Source organism: Anneissia japonica, unplaced genomic scaffold (genome assembly GCF_011630105.1).
Source record: "Anneissia japonica isolate Jap-2015-1 unplaced genomic scaffold, ASM1163010v1 scaffold1231_len1163931_cov198, whole genome shotgun sequence".
Classification (NCBI taxonomy): Eukaryota; Metazoa; Echinodermata; class Crinoidea; order Comatulida; family Comatulidae; genus Anneissia; species Anneissia japonica.
Genome location: NW_022728604.1, coordinates 1,052,233 through 1,075,293, shown reverse-complemented (window position 1 = coordinate 1,075,293; position 23,061 = coordinate 1,052,233). Strand labels below are relative to the sequence as shown.

The 23,061-nt window shown below is 32.9% G+C and overlaps 1 protein-coding gene across 1 annotated transcript in view; it reads left to right on the top strand.

Moving 5' to 3' along the window:
• LOC117114360 (beta-galactoside alpha-2,6-sialyltransferase 2-like) overlaps positions 1-23,061 on the top strand; it is a 55,293-nt gene that overhangs the window by 25,599 nt on the left and 6,633 nt on the right. The window contains exon 4 of the mRNA XM_033258011.1: positions 1,592-1,699. Coding sequence (XP_033113902.1) covers positions 1,592-1,699 — 108 coding nt within the window. The remainder of the gene's footprint in view (positions 1-1,591; positions 1,700-23,061) is intronic.

Here is a 23,061-nt window from a genome sequence, read left to right as displayed (position 1 = left end):
TTTTGGGGGGGGTTTTCGTGACTTCCCGTTGGTTCTTGCATTTGGTATTCTATCTGTGCGTGCGTAAAGTTATAACCCCACTGAAATATTAACCACTAACAACGCTAACAGTATATTACAAGACGCATGGAACATAGTATTTTACTAAAAGGCGTTAATTAAAACTATGAATCATTTTCAATAGTGTATTCAGAATATCGTGCTCCAACTCACGGCTCAACATGTTCTTACTTGATTTAGTACCTAAGCCAAAGTTATGTATTAACCCCTATCTATCTGTCAAACTGTCTGTCTGTTAGCAAGATTACGCAAAAACTTTGAAATAGATCATCATGAAATTTAGTGGAATGGTACAAAACAATCAGTAAGAGGTGGTTAACCTGTCTCTTATACACATCTAGATGTGTATGACCATGCACTCTTCAAAATAAAAATTGTAACCTTTGGTAATCAACTACATTTTCCACATACATAGAAATTTTTTAAACTTTATTAAAAAAAACCTAAACCATAATTCACCACTATAGACACACTTTGACAAAAATGAAAAATTACGACTTTGTTACCCAATGAGAAGTGTTCTAATATAGACAATGGGTCGTGTCTCATATTATTTGTTATATTTTTATTATTCATTATTTTCACTTGACTAGCATAAATAATTTTGTTCGAAGAACATTTATATGCAGTTGTACTTCGCAGCACTTCACTTGCAATTTGCAATTTCTAGTTTTAAAATCTATCCTGTGTGTGTGTATTTGATAGGTTGATACGGCTGAGTAGACTGATGTCAGCCATGTAGAAAACTTCCTCAAGAACACAAGTAAAATGCACAATGAGGGATTGAAACTGCAACCCCGATGTTGGGAAACAAACATTTCCACTGGGCCAAACCACTTCTCTGTTTCAATTCCTTCTAAAATTCAAATCCCAGCCTTTGCTGAATTACATGAAATTTACGAAAATACTTTATTAAAAAATTTGAAACATTAACCAACAACCATTAGTACAAGACAAGAAAAATGGGAGTAAAAGTAACATTAAATTGGAAACATCAGAATTCACAAAAAATATATATTGTACAGAATTCTACACATACAAATTATATGATATCATTATTTTTTTTTTTTTTATCAATGCTCTGAAAATTTAGTCTGATAAACTACTATTCATTAATATCAGTATTTCTAAACTTATTTATTGGATAAATAATTAAGGGTACATTCGTTTATGGTTTATTCTTCTCTATGTTGTTGTTAAGCACCTTGAGGTTGTTACATTGTGAAGTGCTATATAAATCCAGAATAATAATAATAATAATAATAATAATAATTATTATTATTATTATTGTTATTATTATTATTATTTATTATTTATTTATTTATTTATTTATTCAACTGAACATACACTTTTGTTTCAGTGGCACACAACATTTTGGTGCGTTCAATGAGAAAGAAAAAACAACTAAACTAAAAAATTCATTTTCATTGCCAAAAATAAAACATACCTTTTCTGTAATATTTGAAGAGTTAAATTTATCCCAAACGTGGTGAAAGTTTAGTGATTTTTATTATTATTATTATATTTGTAGGAAAGACGCAAAAACATGGTTTACAACTGGTTGGATGTCAATGTTATTTGCAATTGATGCTTGTGACCGGATCGATGTTTACGGGATGCTTAGCCATAGATATTGCATGTAAGTATTTTCATTCTTTTTCAATCCTACTGTATACACACTCGGAGCTTTTACATCTTTCAGCAGTTGGTATGATTAAATTACACCTACATTTCATTTTTTCCCCTCATTTTTATTTGGCATTTTTGATTATTTAAAAAACAATTTGTGTCATGTTCAATGGCAGGAAGTTTTTAAAATTGTAGTTCAAGATGTAGAAGGCTGTTAATTTTTTTTAAATTCCAATGTTTTCGTGGACACGCAGAAAACACCCTAAACACAACGTAAGAACATATGTCTATGCATAAATTTGCAGAATACCTAAAAGTGGACTGAAACAAGTTGGCCAATATTGAGGTGCGTGATTTGTATCCATTACACCAAACATATTAAAAATAGCTCAAATATACTTTGTTTTGACAACACAACATTAAAAAACGGAAATTTTAGCTTAAGAGTACAGGTACACATATAATTTGTATTTTAATCTGGAAAAGAAATTATCATGTTAAAATAATTTTGCATGTTGTGTGAACAGTAGTTTCAGTTGTATCGATACAGTACAGGTTTTGCTCCAATGTTGTCCCCATTTTTTTTTTTACGCCGTGGCTAGAGATACGGTACCATATCGGAACTTCCGATTGCTAAAGGTACGGTAAATGATATTACGTCATGAGAAACGTGTGGTGTGAACAGTTACGATCAAATTTATGTCATAATAGACCCATTTCATGTACTTCGATTGGGGCTTATCACATTGTTTGGGTTAAAAGTCCTTTCTGTTATTCTTGTGTATTTTATGGAGAGTCGAATTGTCTACTTAGGCTTAGGCCTAGGGGCCGATGCTTATTATATGCGTACTACTAGGCTAGGCTTAGGCCTAGTACTGTAGTGCTACTACTAGGGGCCTAGCCTAAGCCTAGAATAGTAGGCACTAGTTATTATTGCTGATTGAAATAGCCAACCAAGCAACATGGCGATTGTAATTATCAGTGAGAGTAAACTTTATTTGTGATAGTAGTATAATAGAATAGGCCTACAGGGAATTAGTATGCACAGCAGTAGTAGGGGCCCGGTAGCTAAGGCCTAGGCCTGGCTTCTACTATTAAAATAGTTTACTCAGTCGCTTGATGTCAAACTGCTATCCTTTTTATTTGCTATAGGGCCTCGGGCTACAGAATATTAATCACAGCTTGTCAACAACACCCGCGAACGAACGAAATTTCTTATCTTCGATCGTTGCTAAAACGAAACGAAAACACACACTCACTACTCTTGCAGCAGCAGTGCACTGAATGACGTCAGGCATGTATCGGCGTTTCTATTGGCTAATCATGACGTAATATTATTTACCGTACCTTTAGCAATCGGAAGTTCCGATACGGTACCGTATCTCTAGCCACCGCGTTTTTTTTTATTCACAAAGATTTTCTACATAGTGTGCACATATACATACAGTTGCATTTTGAGGCTACACCTGACCCCCTTCCTTTCCCTCTAATCTATGCCCATGAACAGGCACAATAACTTCTTATGAGGATTCACCTACTGTACTGAAAGTTTGTTATTTTGAAATTTGAAACTTGCATTCTACATTAGGGAATTTTTAGGTGTTTCCCCGTTTCTGTCTGAAATGGTTCTTGTTATCTGTACTGGTACTTGTATGGGCATTTATAATGCGCCTCTTTTTTGAGGTCATAAAGTGCAGTTCTTTTCCCTGGTCATTGGGTCCACATGCTAAGTGTTGCTGCTAGTAATCAGCTGCACAGGAGCAGGCAACCCCCTCCCCCCCAGGTACCTATTTATACTCCTGGGTGGAGAGAAGCAATGCAGATAAAGTGTCTTGCTGAAGGACACAAGCGAAATGCACAACTGTCTCGAATTACAAACATTTCTAGGTTTTTGTTGTTTGAATTTTAGAGCTCTATAAAATGTTTTTTTTCCAGTAATATCTGTCTCTTATACACATCTAGATGTGTATAAGAGACAGATATTTATCAAAGTTTGATATTTTCTTCCTTGTAATTTGGTTAACCTTTCCAAAAGGATTCTTTCAGATGAGTTGGTCAGTCTTTGGTATATCTGGTTCCCTATGAATAGTCTTCATATCCACACCCTACTCTGGATCGTCACCAAAATTTAATAATTTTTTATTGAACCATGACAAAAATTCTATAAAGTAAAAAAAGAAAAAAATTTAATTAAAAAAAAAGGTAAAATATTATAAAAACAAAAATTAAAAAAAATTTTTAATTTTTTTTAAAAAAAAAAAAAAAAAAAAAAAAAAAAAAAAAACCAAGTCAAAGGTATTTTCCGTGTCTCCTCTGAAACAACAGTATGTACAATCTCACCAATCAAGCAAAGTGACCTACGGTATATAAATTCCCTTTGCGTGTTTTGCTACCTTAATTTTGATACATTATTTGTGTAATTTCCTAAACTAGGAGGTTTTTTTTGTGGAAATTTTCACATTTTCATGCCATTTTCATTCAAAATTCACTTCTGCTATAATGTCAATCAGAGAAGGGGCTTTTAAGTAGTATGTATGATAGTTACGCCATGAAAGTCATAGAAGTTCATACTAATATTACATATACGTGAAATAGAAGTGCTCCTGAAGGTAATAGATGCATTTGCTCTCTCAATTGTGTGGATAACAGACCAAACAATCCTTGCCTGGGTACTACTGGGTAGTGGACGTCCTCCCGTAGCTGACTGTATGCACGCCTGCAGTATCATTCATTGATCATTCAAAAAGAACATTAATCAATCAATCAATTAACAAGGATTTATAAAGTGCCAATAACTATGGAAGGATGTGATGTTGAGTGGCACTATGACAATTGTATTGACTGTAAGGTTAATTAACAATTAAATATGAAAAAGAAGAATACTGTGCTTTCTCTACTCGTTTGCTCTTCAAATGTTCAGTGCATATCTTTTAATACCAAACAAAAGGTCAGTGACTGCCGAGGGTTTTCAGTGGAGATGGCTGTGTGCCTGTTGTGTTCATTAAATTAATTATTGCTTAATTCTACAGATTAGTGGTCATAATCATGTCATAAAGTGTATGCTAAAAATAGTTGAGATCTGATATTCTTACATGGTAATGTTGCCTACTTGAAATTTAACATATAAAGGTTAAAATTGATTCATAGTGTCAAGTACCTCCGGAGTGGATATGTTTGTATCTAGAGCTTCAACAACTAGCATTATTGATAAATCCATGTCAAATCAAAATTTTGTTTGACAAAAACAAGTGACATGTGCCTAAATTTGGACATCATACCATGACCATATATAGGCACATCATGACCATATATAGGCACATCATGACCATATATAGGCATACCATGACCATATATAGGCACATCATGACTATATATGGGCATACAAAAATTTTTTGTCCAAGAAAATTTAATAAACTGGACAGAGCTCAATAGATACAGACTAATTGCATTAATTTATAGAATTTATGATTAACGATTATCAAAATTTAGTAGGCCTATGATTTATACAAAAAAAAACGTTTATAAAGCAGTGTCTTATTTCATTATTAATAGGGCTGTGAATATCTGACAACCTTCTGGGATAAGCCTTTAAAAATATGGTAAAACAAACATTAAATTTAGAAATATTAATAATAATGTTAAACTTGATAATTATTAGCTATGTATTGTACGTTAAAATGAAATGATAATAATATGTTATATTTAATATATATCACTTAATGCTACATCAGCGCTTTTTGGCATTTAACCCTACCAGGTACCCATTTATTCTCCTGGGTGGAGAGAAGCAATGTAGATAAAGTGCCTTGCACAAGGACACAAGTGAAATGCACAGCGAGGGATTGAAACCCCGACCTCAAGATTGGGAAACCAAACTCTATTGAAACCAAATATTGAAATGACGATGATTATTGTCATTATTATAATTTTAAACTTGATAATTATATTCTATGTACTACCTGTACTGTAAAGTTTTTTTAATTAGTGCGGATGATACCTCAAAAACTGGCTCAACTTTGCGCTGAAAAATCACTAGGAAAATAGGTGCGCAGAATCCTAAATGCTGAATAATACTTTGGTTACATATTAAGATTAAGTCAATCGGCCCTTATTTTCCCAAATGCGCGGACGGATTTCTAGACCTAATTTTTGCGCGGAAGATATACAGTATTTTCCATGCAGGCTTTACTTTACAGTCTGTATGTACTGTACTATACATTAAAATGAATTAATTATTTTTGATGATAAAATGAGGCATGTTGTGGCAAAATGGCCAAGTTGTAGCAAAAATTGAAATTCAAGTTATTGGTATTTTCAGATACCTGAGTATGTGATCTTTAAAATGAGGGGTCATTCATTCAAATTGGACATTTCAAGCTAAGTTATTGGAAAGTGAAAGTAGAGTTATTCTTGGAGTCAAGATAAACATGATTTTGAGTAATTGCCTTTCAAAGTTATGCATACCTTGGTTTAGAATGAACTATTTGTTGTTAAATAAACAATTTGTTAAACCACTTCCAGAACTAATACTTTGGGACATGATTAATAAGACATTAAACTGTTGATCTATAGTGAAAAACAAATTTGGATTTTTAGGTAATTTTTTGAGCTCCCATATTCTATAGCTCATTTTCTCAATACTGGACTGTGCAACAACTTAGCCATTTCGCCACAACATGCCTCAAATGAGAATGAGTATTGTCATATTTTTCATCAGTTTACCCTGTGAAGATGATTGCTATAGAACATTAATTATAAGATTACTGCTAGTTTTGGAAATCTATAGCTGACTTGCTTATTAATATGAATCATAATTAGATTGGTGGAGATGCAGTACAGTATGCAGCAGGGAAATCAATTGGGAATTATGGAATGTTCTGGATTAAAATAGTTTTTGTGCAGTCTATATGTCTCTAGTATTGTAAACTTATAGAGACGATAGAGATACCCGTATTGCTGAGTTATGGTCTTGGGTAACCATGTTTTTACTTTACTGTTCCAAGAGGGACTAAGGACCCAGGTTCATTACATCCACAAGAGCAGGTTATGTATTCACTGCTGTTGGCAAGGTTATTCAAGAACTAAGGAATAGATGATCATAAAATTTAGTGGAATGGTACATAACAATCTAAGAAAGAAGTAATTAAATTTGGGATAAGAAAAGGTCAAGTTCCCCGGGGGGGGGGCTCGCTCTTCAATATTTCTAGACAGGTAGGTGCCGCATTTATGGGGTCGGGGGGTGGTATTTTTGAGGACTTGGTAGCACAAGCTAGGAATTATGGAAGAGTTTCAGCATGTATAGGGTATATTTGCGAGGACTTGGTAGCGCAAGTATGGGAAATACTAGGTAAATTTGCCCAGTCCCGTATCAAAGTCGAAGAACCGCAGTCTTATTCGCCATCGGTTTAATTTGGTAGGTTACGTGGCCGTAATAGTAGTTAAATCGACACCGGATTTTGGTAAATGGTAGTTCAAGTCCCTAATAATTTTCAGTAAAATAGGTAGCGCAAGTGTCTCATGTCTTGGAGTGGCTGCTGCACACCACCGCAAGGTTGGTATTCAAGTGACCCCTCCCATTGGTATTCAAGTGACCCCCTCCCGGGGTCAAGTTACAGAAATCTGGTTTTTTTTTTTACCCTTGAACATAAAAGGCATAAAAGAAAATAATGGAATCACCCATCATACACTGCCTTCTTGTTAAGGTGTTCAGGCACGGGGCGAAAAATAATGGAATAGCCCATCATATGCAGCCTATGTATTGTTCGGTATTTAGGAACAGAGCTTACTCTATGAAGTGACTATTCAAGTTTTATATGAAGAGGAAATGTTACGATTTTAAAACAACGCCCTGAATGATAATGTGAGAAATGAATGGCAAAAACCAGCAGGATAGGAAAAGAACTTGCGTCACTTGCTGTGTTCGTTCTTGTACTCGAACAAAAGTCACATGACTACAGTCCCCAATTTTGTCTACTACAACACATTAAAATTAAATGTCCTCATTACTTCCAAGTTCATTGATCTGTCAGTTGGGTTAGATTTCATTCACTCTCTGACACTGATTCATGTTTTCTATAGATGTTACTACAAAGGTGATTTCTCCATTGAGTTAAATAGGTACATTTCTCTTAGTAGGTTTTTTTCTTTTTTTGACAGTGAAATCCACTCATCTACTTCAGAGAGGTGTTACTAAACCTCTTTACATATTAATAAACCTACCTACCAACATGAGTAATCACTCAAGTGCTACAAGGCCAAATAAAAATATTAGTTTCTCGTTCCCTCGCGCATCTACTTTCTCTGCCTCACTTTTTTTTCTTTTTTTTTTTCCCTTTATTTTACAAAATGTATTAAAATCTGGCTAACAGGCATTAGTAAAATTTCTCTCTTGATTATTCGTGGTTGGATATACATATGGTATGAATCATGTGTAGTGCTTCTTTTATTTGCTTTTAATGGGTGTGTTTCTACTGATGAACACAAAATAATCAATTTTTTTAAACCGCTTTTTTAATGAGTACCAGACAGCCTACTCGCGTTGCAAAAAAAATTTAAAATCAAATTATGTCACCATTTTGTTTATACATTGTTTTTCCTAACTGTATAGGATAGTATCTTTCTCATTCCTGTCATGATGACGAGGAGTAAGATAAGGTGTGGGGCGAGAAGGCAATGTTTTCGTCTGTGCTCATCGGCACAATGAACGAGCGACCAAACGAGGACAACGGTAGGCGCAAAAGAGCAGAGAGGCCCAGTATCCCCTCACAAAATAATTACAAAACGAATTCGTCGCTCCACATGTTTGTTGATGTTTTTAGCTTGTAGGCCTAAGACATGAACAAGAGGACAAATTTTTTTGGAAGTTCGCGCCTAATACGATCTAGTCTTTGCAGTGATTCACCTGATAATCACTTTTTTTGTGTTGCAGCTAAAAGGTGCACAGCCAAAATCGGTTATTTGAAGTTCAAACACGCTATCCATTGCGTGTTTTTAATCGATGTTTTTAAATCGCTTTTTTCAAACTGGTCCTGTTTACTGCGAGAATAAAAGCGATTTTTCAAAAAAGCGATTTTTAATCGATTATTTCTTTCCAGTAGAAACGGGCCCAATGTGTAAAAGTAAAAGTAAACTTTCTCACTTGGTAAAAGGGAGAAAGTAGTAACTGTTTCCCATCGACCATCTTGGATTTGCGATCTCGGAATTTAAGAAACAAAAAATAGTGCCCTCATTCTCCTTTTTTGGAAATATTAGGACGAGAAACTACTTTTTTTATTTGGCGTAAGGTAGTGCAGTAGTGACACAGTGATTACCCTAAATGCTCGAACAGCCTCCAGCAACTGAAGGAATATCATTTCCTCAGGGGTCCTGAAATGTATGAAGTACAATGCCTTGACATTTGATGTTAAATGTCAAGGCATTGTATGAAGTACAATGCCTTGACATTTAACATCAAACAATATACCCAAGTGTTTCCAAGTACACCTTTTGATATTGTGGTTCTGCTTCTCAACCCTGAAGTCGAAGGTTCAATTCCTCACTGTAGCACTTTATCTATTGTTGTCTCTCTCTACCCAGGAGTACAAGTGGGTACCTGTTAGGTTCAAACACGAAATGTGCTGATTACTGCAGCTATAACACTATGGAATTCTCCCCAGAGTCCTGAGTGTGTTTCATAATGATATGTGATTAATAATAATCATGCGCTTGATATAACAACCGGTTGTAATAATATTAAGTACATAGAGGTCGCTCATTATTATTAATATTTATCCCATAAACAGCTCATACTATAAGAGGGGGGTGTGGTAGAGAGGAAGGCAAAATGCATCTAAATTTTTGGTTATAACAGTCTGAATGAAGTACTTACTATGGTGTATGGAAAAAAGAGGCCCGGGAAAAAATAACCCAAATGACATTTAGGTTAAAATGGCCCCAATGATAAAATTCAGTAATAAAAATTATATTTTTTTTAATCTTCTTCTTTTTTAATCCAATTGTTTAAATTCTGCAAAATAACAAGAACTAAATAACAAGTTATTCATTTGTTGCCATTTATTCCTGGGCCTCTTTTTTCCAGGGCCATTTTTTCCGGCGCCATGTTTTTCCAACAACTGCTACATAGAATAGTTGGACGAAATGGGTACAATCAACTGGGAAAAAGACTGAAAGAATTGAACATCAGTAAAATTCATTATCATTATTACCTTTATAATACTAAAACATATTTTTCGAAATTTCCAGACATAAATATTAGCTATACCAAGGAGATTTTTAATACCTCCTTGGTTATAGTATGTATTTGCCAAACAGTAAAGACAGGAATACGCCACAAAATATCCCAAACATTTATCCAGCCTCAAGGAATACATTCCATTACCATTGATTCCGGCTGGGAATACAATTCATTTGAATGAACTAATCAAATCAAAATAGAAAATGACTCCTTTCTCTTCACTAAGCAGTTTAATAACATCCCTATTTTATAAAAGAATGATCTAATGTACAATATAGTAGGCCCTGTATTCTTATACATAAATTGTGAAAATCAAATTTAGTGTATATCTACTACTGATTTTGCCAGTGATTTGTAATTTTAAGAATTTGAAATAGGTTAATGATTGATTTGTGTATGTTTGAGTTAATCAGATCAATGTTTATTCCTACTGCATGTCTGTGTTTTGTTTCTGTAAGGCCAAATTACAAGCTATTTTCTTCCCTTTTTCAGGCCGAAAGGGGTTCTTAGCAGCTCAGCCCTTTTCCCTTCCTGAGTATAACCTTAAACCACCACCACTTGACCAAAGGCCTAGATATTTGTTGCTATGTTTGGCAGCTGTCTGTATTGTAGCAGAAAAGAGTAGGGGAATACAATATTCTTTTAAAAACATTGGAACTTTTTGCTGAAATTGTTGAACTATAGAATAATAAAATTTTCAAATTCCTTTTTTACATCATTACATTTATAATTTCAATATGTAAGTACAGTATTAGCATTAGCAACACATCTATTTTTTAAGCTACTAATAAACTTTTATTATTAACATATACCTAACTAGAGGGCTTACCTCCACCCACATCATAATTCTCCTCAGTATAAATTTCCCCTGCATATTGTCCCCATAAAAAAATAAGAAAGGAAAATAAAGAAAACAAGTAGACTCCTTGGGATTTGAACCCTGGACTGGTAGTGTGGAAAACACTCTTCTTACCACTACCCCTAACTGCTTTCTCACTTTGAAGTTATTGGTCATGTGAGCCTATATAAGCACACACACTCACACCTCTATACGGCAAACAGTTTTACAAGTTTTCGATCATTGTGTTCTTGACCTTTGACCCTGAACCTTTAAAATTTAGTCACTTCCAGATCTCTGGTAAAGGAAAATTGTGGCCAAATTTGACAAATTTCTGATAACAACTGTTTCAAAAAATTTGTAAAAAAGTTTTTTTGTTGAATATGACCTTCAACTTTCAAATATCTTTGGTCATCGAACATTGGGTCCAAGTTTGCAAATTAAAACTATGGGCTGTACACAAATAAATAAAAAAAAAAGTTTTTTTGTGACTTTGACCATTGTGACCTTGACCTTTGACCCTGACCTTCAAAATTCATTCAGCTCTAGATTTTGGGTAAAGGAACATTGTGGCCGAGTTTGACGAATTTCTGATAAAAACTGTGGGCTGTAGGCTGTTCACAAGAAATAAGCCAACAGTCAAATAAATAGCTAAATAAAAAAAAACCAGGCGAAAACATAACCTCCTTTGGCGGAGGTAATAAATATTTTAGTGCATCAGTGTTTCGGGGAATGTACGGGGAATATCACGTTCCAACTTGGGGATATTAAATTTTTTATTTTTTTTTTTTTTGGTCATCCTAGCATTTATAATTTAAATATTTAACTACAGTATTATTATCATCAGCAACACATCTATGTATAAGCTGCTAATAAACTTATTATTATCATATCTAATAAATATTTTAGTGCATCAGTGTTCAACTGTCCTAATAAATTTTCAAGTGTTTTAATGCACATGTGCATGTTATGGTCAATTTAAAAATAACATGGTGTAGTCTAGTAGGTTGTGTCGAGGAAATATGGTATATCTATCGAAAATCATTAAATTAATAACAATGTATATGATAGATAGCTTAAAGCCATATGGTAATCTTAGCAACATGAATACTGTATTTGTTTTTATGAAACCAGACCTGGAGTCATGTGTACCTGAAAATGTGCTTATTGATCAGTCCTATAATACTGTAGGTTACCCTAATTAATATGAATAATAAATATTTAATATTAATCTTATCGTTCTATACAATGTTTCTCCTTAGGGAGGTTAATAAATGAATTGAAATGAAATTGAAAATTACAGGTATTAACATTTATTTGTTCATAATTCATGGTAAATATTATACTTAAATCCATTTATGTATTCTTAGAATCAGCTCTACTGGTAGATAAGATCAGTGGCTTCAATCAACTTAGAATTTAAAGCATAGTTATAACTTAAGAACACCAAGTACAGTTCATAATGAGTGGGCTGACTTTTCATATCCTTAGTCCCTTAGTTAATACCATTGTATTATAGGAAATGTCTGAGCTAATGGCGTGTCTTGTTTAATGTATTAACCAAAAGTTAATGCAATAGAAAGTACTGTATATAATTTTCATCTAGCACCAATTTCCATTTTAAGGATTGTAAGTTAATTTAAATAATTAATGTGTCCATTAGACATGCATGCAAATTAAGATGCTTACCGTACTTGAGCAAAAGTAAAATATTTCTCAGTCATTTCTTGTGAGTGTAGATTAGCTAATTAATAGATTGAGAAATTATGTTATTTTCATCCAGCAGGATTTTAAGTTAATTTGAGTGATTAATGAGTTTATTATACTTGCATGCTAATTATTGCATACTTGGTTCCAAGTTGATGGAATAAAAATGACGTAAAATGACGTACAGAGTATGTATTTTTCAGTTCACCCTTCACAACATATATTTCCCAGAGGCACTTCCGTGTTGTGTGTGTGTTGATAAGTGTTGGATGCTAATATAGTATAATAAATGTTATTTTTCCCAGTCTAAATTTACGTTAAGGATTGTGAGTTAATTTAAATATTAATTGATGAGTTTTCTTGCATGCTAATTAATATTTATACTTGATTCTAAGTTGTTATTACCTACTATATAAGCAAAAATAGGAATGACAGTATGTAATTTTCACCCTTCACAACATACATTTCCCAGAGGCATTTCTTCTTGTGAGTGTTGATTAGAGTTGGATGCTAATAGACCAATTAATTGTTTGAACTGTGCATGCTCATTTCCAAGGCCAATCAATATAAACCTGTTTTGTGTATGTTTAAGTCGATTGACCTTGCTACAACATGAATTGGCTTATTAGGAACTTTGAATTGGCTTATTAAGAAGTTTAAATCAAGTGATTCAATTCAATCTTTATTGGTCCAATATATTTAAAAAATTCCATCAGAAAATCTTTGTTTATACACTACAATACATAAAATGAAGTAATTCAATATATTTATAAAAGATTAAGAAACACAATTCAATTTACAATTCAATAGAAACGTTAAATTATTGATTCTTCTAAAATCTTTACTCTCTAAGCTTTGTAAGGAGACTTGGTTTATAAAGCATCACATTTATAGCTTTGTCAATACCGTAATATCACATTTTCTTTGACAGCAATCTTGTATGCCCATATTTAGTCATGATGTGCCTATATATGGTCATGATGTGATATTACATGTCCTTTTCAAATAAAATTTTAAAATCTGGACAGGGCCTTGGTTTATAAAGCATCACATAATTAATATAATTTATTAAGAGGACGAATAAATATTAGCCAGCTTAAAATAAGCTGAATCGTTATCCTCAATAAATATAGTTAACAATAGTTATTCGCCACTGTATTTGCTTGCATTATAATTCTTTTTAGATATTGATGCTTGGCAAGACAATAGACATTGCTCATAATTTATCCTTCACATCCTGTATTGGGTGAAAGATAATACACAGAAGAAATACGTAATCTCCTCGACGTGTCTGCCAGTCACTTTGTTTGCCGTGCAGTAATTACGTCACCTAAAGTAATCCCCTGTGCCTTTTAGTTGTGTTGGGAAAATGCTTTCTTGCTGTGAATTTGTGTCGGATGTAATCGGCAAGCAATATGGGTTAGTCTTATAATGGTCGTTTTTTTTTTTTTTGTTTTTTTTTTACTAGGAAGTCTGAAAGGCTTTATACTGGGCCTCAAGGAAGAACAATATTATTATCAGAATAAAGGAAGGTTTCTATTTTGTAGTGTATCTGGATTTTTTCAGTTACATTATGAGGGTTGGAGTAGGCTTAATTATAGTAATTGAAAGTAAAAGTAGGAGTATAACCCATAAGTGGCTTGCTACATCATTGTGTAGACGTGGCGTGGTCCATGACTACAGTAGCAGCCATAAAGAGACACTATTAATTACTTCATATTTTATCATTTAACAACAATGATTAAAGTGAACCACAGTTTTGTGGCAATAATAATTGAGATATGCTCATAGTTCACACGAACAAGATGTGTAAACTTTACTTACAATACTAAGTCCTTATCTAAGGAGACTTAATCCTACCAACCGAACCGTGTGCAGGGAATGTCTCGAACAAGAGTTGAATTTAAGGTTGTACTTAGCGGCGTCACTGACAATAGTATTATAAGTCTGTGTACGACTCATACCAATGGCCATACAGTTTAGAACAGTTGTTCTGGCAAAGAAATGAAAGACTTGTCTTGGTGACACTATACTTATAATAATAATAATAATAAATTAATTTTTATAGTGCAGAAATTTAGCTAGAAAATGCTATGCACTTTAATTGAAAGCAAAAGTGGGATCAGAATTAAAAGAAATCAAATCAACAATCAGAAATTTATCAAAATAATAACAAGTTAATTTTAAGATTTTTTTGGTGATCTGCTTCACGTTCGGATCACCTCTTGTTATTGTCAGGATCATCATCATCTTTTTTTTTTTATTCTTCCTTTCTCCCCATTTCTTGTTCGCATAATATCTCAAAATTGCCGTGAGCTACGAACATGCTCGCTTCAACGAACATTTGGCTTGGCCTGGAATAATTACAGTGAGCTGTTCAATGTACCTCTAAATTATATTTTCTGTATAATTTAAGCTTCTTATTATTCCAGCTCTAAGCTTCCTATAATTGGACAGAAATAATTAAAACACTACAGCCATAAGGCCAAGTAAAAAAAAAAACATGTTTCACGTCCGGCTTTTTTTTTAAATTGAGGAAGCAGCCTTTTTTATTTTTTATTTTTCAAAATGGCCGCCATTCTACAGACTTGTTGACATTTCCCGTCTAGTTTTGTTCAACATATAAAATTTAGGAATCATTGTTACTGTATACAATCGGAATGCAACATATAGTCCCAATCGAATACGGCAATTGTATGCATGACAAACGCGCTCTAGTGAAGTGAACTCGAGGTTTGCTGCCTTACGCCCAGAGTAGGCGACGGCCTAGGCCTAGCCTAGAGATATCGGGCTAGCCTAGGCCTAGCCTAGGTAGAGATATTGGGCTAGCCTAGGCATAGCTTTACTATACGAAAGGTTAGACAAAGATATTGCACTATTTTAGGCCAGGGTATTTATTTTCCAACATTTAATTCTAAATTTTTGATATATTTTTTCTTTATTTTCATGAATTTTCCAAAAATAAAAAATCAAAAAAAAATCCAGGCTGGCGAAAAAAACGATGCGGGCGGGTACGCGAAACATGTTTTTTTTTTTACTTGGCCTAAAGGTTTTTGTATAGCAATCATGATTTAATTATAATAAACATTTATATGATCTTAAGTACGTGTATTACAGTATATTGTACCATTTTTAAGTAAATAATAAGGGTCGTACTAAACACCACACAGAACCACACGGATGCAACAATGATTAAAGTATTACCACACAGGAGTAGAAAACTGCTTAATAATCAATAAAACCAAACTCTTATAACAATAATTGATCAAAATTGATGTATTGTATGTTGGTTTCGTCTGCCGTGTTTCAGAAAGTAATGCGTTGACTTTATCGTGTGGTAATATTTTCATCATTTTTGCATCCATGTGTTCGTCTGTGGTTCTGTTAGGTTCCGTGTGGTGTTTAGTAGGACCAAGTAATAATGGCAGGTTCCGTGTGGTATTTAGTAGGACCGAATAATAATGGCACAGAAGGTATATGCCTAGAAAAGAGATTCATTCATAAATTCACTATTAAGAAAACATTCTACAGAGTGGTGAGCAAAACACTAGTGAACAAATAATTAAGTAGGATTAAATATAAGAAGTAAATAAAATATTATACTAAAAAATGACAGAAGAAAGAAAAGGAGAAAATATTAAATTGTTTGTTTTTAAATTTGAAAATGAATGTATTGATAGTCCCAAATAACAGCTGTGGCTGAATGAACACCCTCACATGTGGTTGATTGTATTTCCACAATTAAATCAGAAATATTGATATCTATTTTTAAAATTTTAACACAATAAATACTTACCTGGATATTAGTTGGTAATTACAAATGTTTTCAAAATTGAACATCCCTAAAATATAATAGAACTGTCCATTTATTCCCATATGGTAATAATGATGAGGATAATTATGATAATTATAAAATTATGTGATTTGATATCACTTTTTAGTATACATATTTTTAATTGAATTATCCCTATATATTTCAGATTTCAGGTTGGACTCTCTTAATAATCTAATTGTGATTCAAGTATGCATTTTATTTATTCTTAATTGGGAATAAAAGCAGATGTCATTTAGAATAATTTAAAATATCATTTCAAACTCCTCTTATGTCACCACTACACGATAACTGCAAAAAATATATGATTCAGGTGGGAATCGAACCCATGACTTCTAGCAAATTAGCATGGTGGTTTCTTCTGATATTTATTTTTTGAAGTATTTGGGAACATACTGAGCATTTAGTACGATAATATTTCAGGTAGGGCAAAATATCGCTCCTATTAAATTTCCCGACACAAACAACAATGGTATATTGTACCTTACTGAAATATGCAAAAGACTATTAATACTCATTTTTTTTTTTTTAATTTGTATAATATGAATGTGACCTATCTTTTAATATAAACATGTTTTTTTTTTGTTTTTTTTTTTCTGTACAGACCTTTTGCAAAAATCCAATTTATTATCAGACAATGTGTTCCATATGTGTTTGATTCAATGACCGGGGTAATAATGTGAAGCGCTTAGAGGCCTTGTAAATGCATGAAGCGCTATATAAGAACGACATATTATTATTATTATTATTATTATTATTATTATTATTATTATTATTATTATTATTATATGGAGTCTATTCATAGGATATATAGGAACAGAATTCTTTAATATTACTATAATGAAATGCAAATCACATTTTAAAATATCACATAATAATTGTTGCCTTGGTGAAGTCTTGATCATCATTCTGTTGGCCATTAATGCTTTCTATATGTGCTTATGTTTTTGTTTATGTAAATTCATACTTTGTGCGAAAACTCATTAAGGTATGAATGCACTGTAGTGTAGTGTAGAAGATGTGAGAAAATGTGGTTTAGTATCTATTTCAGGCCTCTTCTTGGGTTACTCAATCATAGTTCACTTTATTCATACAGTAGTTCTATAACCAATTTTTTTTGTAAGAAAAAAAAAACTTTATTTTTTTTTTTTTGTTAGTACAATATGGATTAAAAAGAACAGGTTTTCTAACAACAAATATTTTGCTAGTACAATATGGATTAAAAAGAACAGGTTTTCTAACAACAAATATAAAAATGTGTTCATTTCCTTGCTCAATTTTCTGACAAAATATGTTACTACTTGTTAGTCTTATATTTTTTTAAATCATTGGTGTTCAAATGCTTATTTGGTTTATGTGCAATGATCTTTGTTTACATACTGTACAAAAATATTGTGGTAATAATTGTTTGGAAGCTGGAGGCCGTATGGTGAGTGCATTAAAACTTTTAATTTTCAAGTTAACCGTCAACAGATAACACACTGTTTGTACAATTTGCTGTACCGGAACACTTAACAGAAATGTAAAAATTTGTTTAGTAAGGTATTTCTTGATACCAAGTTTTATATTATTCATGGTTAATTGCGTATTATTATTAAATTGAAACATTCAATGGAGTGTATAGCTGAACTGTAATCCTAGAAGTTTTATCACACTTTTGAAAAAAGAATGAGGATATGTTATAGGGTTTAAAAAAACCTTTTTATTTATTTTTTCTAGTACAGTATGAATAAAAAGAACAGGTGTATTTCTAACAAAAATATGTTACTACTTGTAAGTCTATATTTTTTAAATCATTGGTGCCCAAATGCTTAATTGGTTTATGTGCATTGATCTATGTTTACATACAAAAATATTGTGGTATTATAATTGATTGGAAGCTAAATTCCATATGGCGAGTGCATTAAACTTTAATTTAAAAGTTACTGTAACTGTCAACAGATAACACATTGTACAATTTGCTGTGCAGGAAAAGTTAACAGAAATGTAAAAATTAGTTTAGTAAGGTATTTCTTGATACCAAGTTTTATATATATTATTTATGGTCAATTGCGTATTATGCAAATACCTTGAGGAAAATGTGTCCTAAATTGAAACATCCAATGGAGAGTATCGCTGAACTGTAATCCAAGAGGTCTTATCACACTTTTGAAAAAAGAATGAGGATGTGTTAATAGGGTTTTTTCATGGAACCAGGGGCCAACTATTCCACTTTATTTTCAAGGGTTGTTCTCACACAGAGAAATAGGTAATTATTTGGTGTATCGATTTAAGTATCTTACTCAGACTATCAACAACACTACTGATTGTGTAATTAGCTGGCTTTATATCTCAGTTGGTAGAACTGAACTAACAATCCAAAAGTGATGGGTTCAGATCTCTATAGTGAACAATAAACTGCACTTTATGGTGACTGGCAGTCGATTGAATCAATACAAAGCAACTTTGTCGTACAATATTTTAACCGACTTAAAAATATGAGTGAAGATAAATGGCCACGGTTACTGTTTAAATCAATTTTTCATGTTGAAAATAACCTTAAATGGCAATGGCTAACCAAAGTAAAAGGCTTATTAAACAAATGTAACCTTTCATCAATGTACAACATGGAACCACAAACATTAGGCCGACCAGCCCTCCATAAACTAACGTTAGAATACCGCACTTTCGGCGGTAAAGAACAATTAAAACCTCATAAAAAAGGCAACTAATCCGTTTACCCATAATTGAATCCAAGGACACCAGTGTTAAACACTCAGTACTTATCCTTGATAATGTGTTAATCCAATTAATATAGTGAGATAACGTAACGTTAGTTTATCGTGGGCAGGTTGAGCTAATGATAACTGGTTGAATAAATTTAAAAAGACAAATATGGAAGTTGATATGAATACTGTAGATGGTTTAAAATTGCTAAATCAAAGAGGTCACTTACAGAGTATACCAGATACAAAGTTCACCCTTCGATCGAACCTTATCTCCTAGATCAGACTAACTTTAAAGCGGTGTCTCTTAAATTTAGAGCCTGCACTAATTCTCTGGACCTAATAAAATAAAAATATAGTGATGGTGGGCTGGCTGGGCCCCTTGAATCTGCCACTGAAATACTCATCAAAAGTTTTTTAAATTATCCTTTTTAGTCATAATTATGCCCGCTTATATATTTCGTGCAAACTAACATTCATAAAAATAATGATTTATTATCTACTGATTAGCTTGTAACGTATTCAAAATTTGAACTATGAAAAACGAATTAAGATAAACTTAAAACAGTCATTAATTTAGTCTTATTGCATGTACATTACTTTTAAAGTCAATCAAGAGGTTTTTGCTTTTCTCCTCTTTTTAAATTTCACTTTTGTGTAAGTAATATTGCGATAAATTATTGTGAATGGAAATAATACCGTCTGATTTACGATCAAACAGGACTAGGGAGATAGGGAGCACACAAAACATTAGTTAGCATTTTGATTTTACAAACATAAAGGTGATTTACTTAATTTATCATTATCAGTGGTGGCTCCAGGAAAACGAATTAGACGGGGGACAGGGAGGGACTTGCACGTTGGAAAAGTAGATCACCTCAGCCCCACCATGGTTGGGGCTGATGAAAGAAAATTTATGATTATGACACCTCTAGATTGCCGGAAATCCGGGCACTCTCAGACCTAAATTTTAATTCTAATTTTCCTTTGTTTTTTTCCCAATTAAAAAAAATAATTTTGAAAAAATTAGGGCCGGCTCGGCCCCACTTGAATCTGCCACTGATTATTATGGCGTCATTGTGAGACTGCGTCAACGTAACACTGGGGTTAGTAAACTTTTGGTAGACTTATCACTTAATCGAAATAGGTAGACATCATATCCGTGAAATTAGAAAAAACAGTAATCCTATGTATGTAGATAATATTAAACACTAGTTTACGTACGGGTCATAATAATATACAAAAAGAATAAATCGTTTATATTAGAAATTGTGCACTTTTGAGTTTGTAAAAACATTGGCCTAATAAGGATACATGCTTCCAATTTCAACAATGTTCAGTACATTGTTTTCACAATAAATTTAGCCTCTGATAGTCGTTGCACCCATAAAATCGATCTAGTGGGTTTCTGAGATGGTTACAATGTTTAAACAATTGCGTTTTTACTTGGTTTTGGTCCGGAAAATACGTACCGCACTTAGAAAAGTGAACAGACAAAATTCATGAGTCATGCGTAATTGCTATTCTTTCCATTCGCTTGTAAAAGTGGGGTTTTAATTATAGAAGATTGGTGAAAAGTGTATGTATGTATATGTATATACCGGTATATTGCACATGTATTTATATCCTTGAAGTACATTTTTACTAGCTAGTTCCTCATTGTATTTCTTGCTGACCTTTGGTACTGTTGTATTATTTAAGTATTTTCCTTGTGAAAGTAATTCTATATAATATACATATATATATATATATATATATATATATGAATGTATAATACATGTGTATGCTTGAGTATGTGTATATATGTATGCGAGTATATGTATATATATATATATGTATGTGTATAATGTACATGTATGTGTGCATATGTTTATTTCCTTATATTTTTGTTGACAATATATATTTTTGCTGTTAACATTTTGTAAAAAGTTGTTATTTTGGATGCATCGTTAGGAATTGTCTAACGTGTCGCTGTTTCAAAAAACGGTTTTCTCAAAACTATTTCTCATATCGAAAATTTGTGTTTTTGTTTCTTCTGATATTCTTGTAAAGTATTATTTGTGAAGACAGTTCTTAGTGCTTGACTTCTTGGCTCCCACATGACTATAGATGTTGGGTTGAAATCCCTATAGGGAAAATACTGGGTTGTTTTTCTTTTTCAAAAAAATTTTTTATCTCTAATAATTAGAGATTTAACACTTAAGTTAGTGTGATGGAATATTTCCATTAATACCTGTCATGGCATTAAAATGCGTACTGTTGCTCTTTAGTGTTCATCAATTAATCATTTCCTTGTTTACCGTCTGAAGTAGATACTGTAGCTCCATTCTCTGTTATTGGTGATCCGCTTCACGAGCGGATCACTTCTTGTTATTGTCAGAGATCATCCTCTTCTTTTTATTCTTTCTTTCTCCCCATTATTTGTGCGCACGATATCTCAAAATTGCCAAGAGCTACGCACATGAATGTTTGGCTTGGCCTGGAATAGTCACAGTAAGCTTTTCAATGTGCTCAGTCATGTGTGAGGTCATCTACGCACAATTTTGCGTTTTTACATTATCGATTATATCTTTCTAACCAATTGTCATTTCTAAATCATATTCAGTGGGCATAAACTTCAGGTCAAGGTTGAACGTCACGCACCAAAATATGCGTCAAAATTTTAATATGATCAAAATCACTTTTCGACTAAATTAGAGCATGTTTCAGGCCATTTCAAAAATTTTTTGACATTTTCCACTTTGCGCACGCATTTTCAATTGTGCAGCACGTACGTAAGCTAGGAATTATTATGTTTTATTACATATTTTCAGTTCCTGACATTGTATTTACAAATTTCCATTTTTTGGTCATCTTAGGGCCAATAGCAATGCCGTACACGCCCATCAAACACAGGCATCCTTGCACGCGTTTGTGCTGACATACAGTGAAAATATGCTAAAATCAGGCCTATTTTTAATCTGTTATAGCTCCTTAGGATGATCGGTAACCCTCTTTTTTTATTACATATTCTGAAAGCACATAAGTTGTAAATATGGTTTTAAGGATCATAATGGCTGATCGGACATTGTGACGTCATCATTTTGGCATCTGAATTCAAAGAAAGTGAATTATAGCTATGACGTTATTTTTGAAAATACGCATTTGAGCATATCTCGCTTATCCTTGACCTAATCTTTCTTTCCTCAAAACATTGATGACCTCATATCATCTTTCCATTCAGTGAGCATAAACTTCAGGACAAGTTTGAATGTCATGTACCTTAATTTTCCGTTCGCGGGTCTTAACGTGTGCGTACATGTGCGTCAAAATTTATGCTGAAAATTATACCTATTTTTAATCAGTTATAGCTCCTTAGGATGAAAGTTGACCCCCAATTTTTATTACATATTCTGAAAGCAAATGAGCTGTAGATATGATTTTATAGATTATTATGGATGATCGGACATTGTGACTCATCATATTGCCATCTGAATTTTTTTTAAATGAATTTTAATTTATAAAGTCATTATTATTATTTTCATTGAACGTATCTTGCTTATTCTTGATTGATCCTCTCCCACATGTGAGTATGTTATATCTGACACAATTCTCTTTTGGAAGTTTGCCTTAATTTTTCATTTTGATGACGTCGTCATGGTCAAAATGAATAATTTTTTGGACCCCTCTCATCTCTCTTTCTTCAAATATCTATGTGAAAACTCCACAACAGAGGGCGGCAGAGTGTATTTCGACGCTATCAGTCTAATATATAGTTCATATGAAGGGAAAATTTGTGTGGCATTACCAAACAACAGGCGTTTTTAAATGACACTTTATCAAGGTTAAATTTTGTGTGCCATTACCATCCACATCGTGACGTGCACGTATGTGTGTGTTAAAATTTGAAAATCCTCAATATCACTTTTCAGATAATTTAAAGTACATTTCAGGTAATTTTCAGCATTCCAAAACTTCCCATAATTTACGCGTCTTACGTCCATTTCCACATGCACAGCACATACTAAAGCTGAAAATTACGTTTCATTACATATTTTGGGTTCCTGATACTGTATGC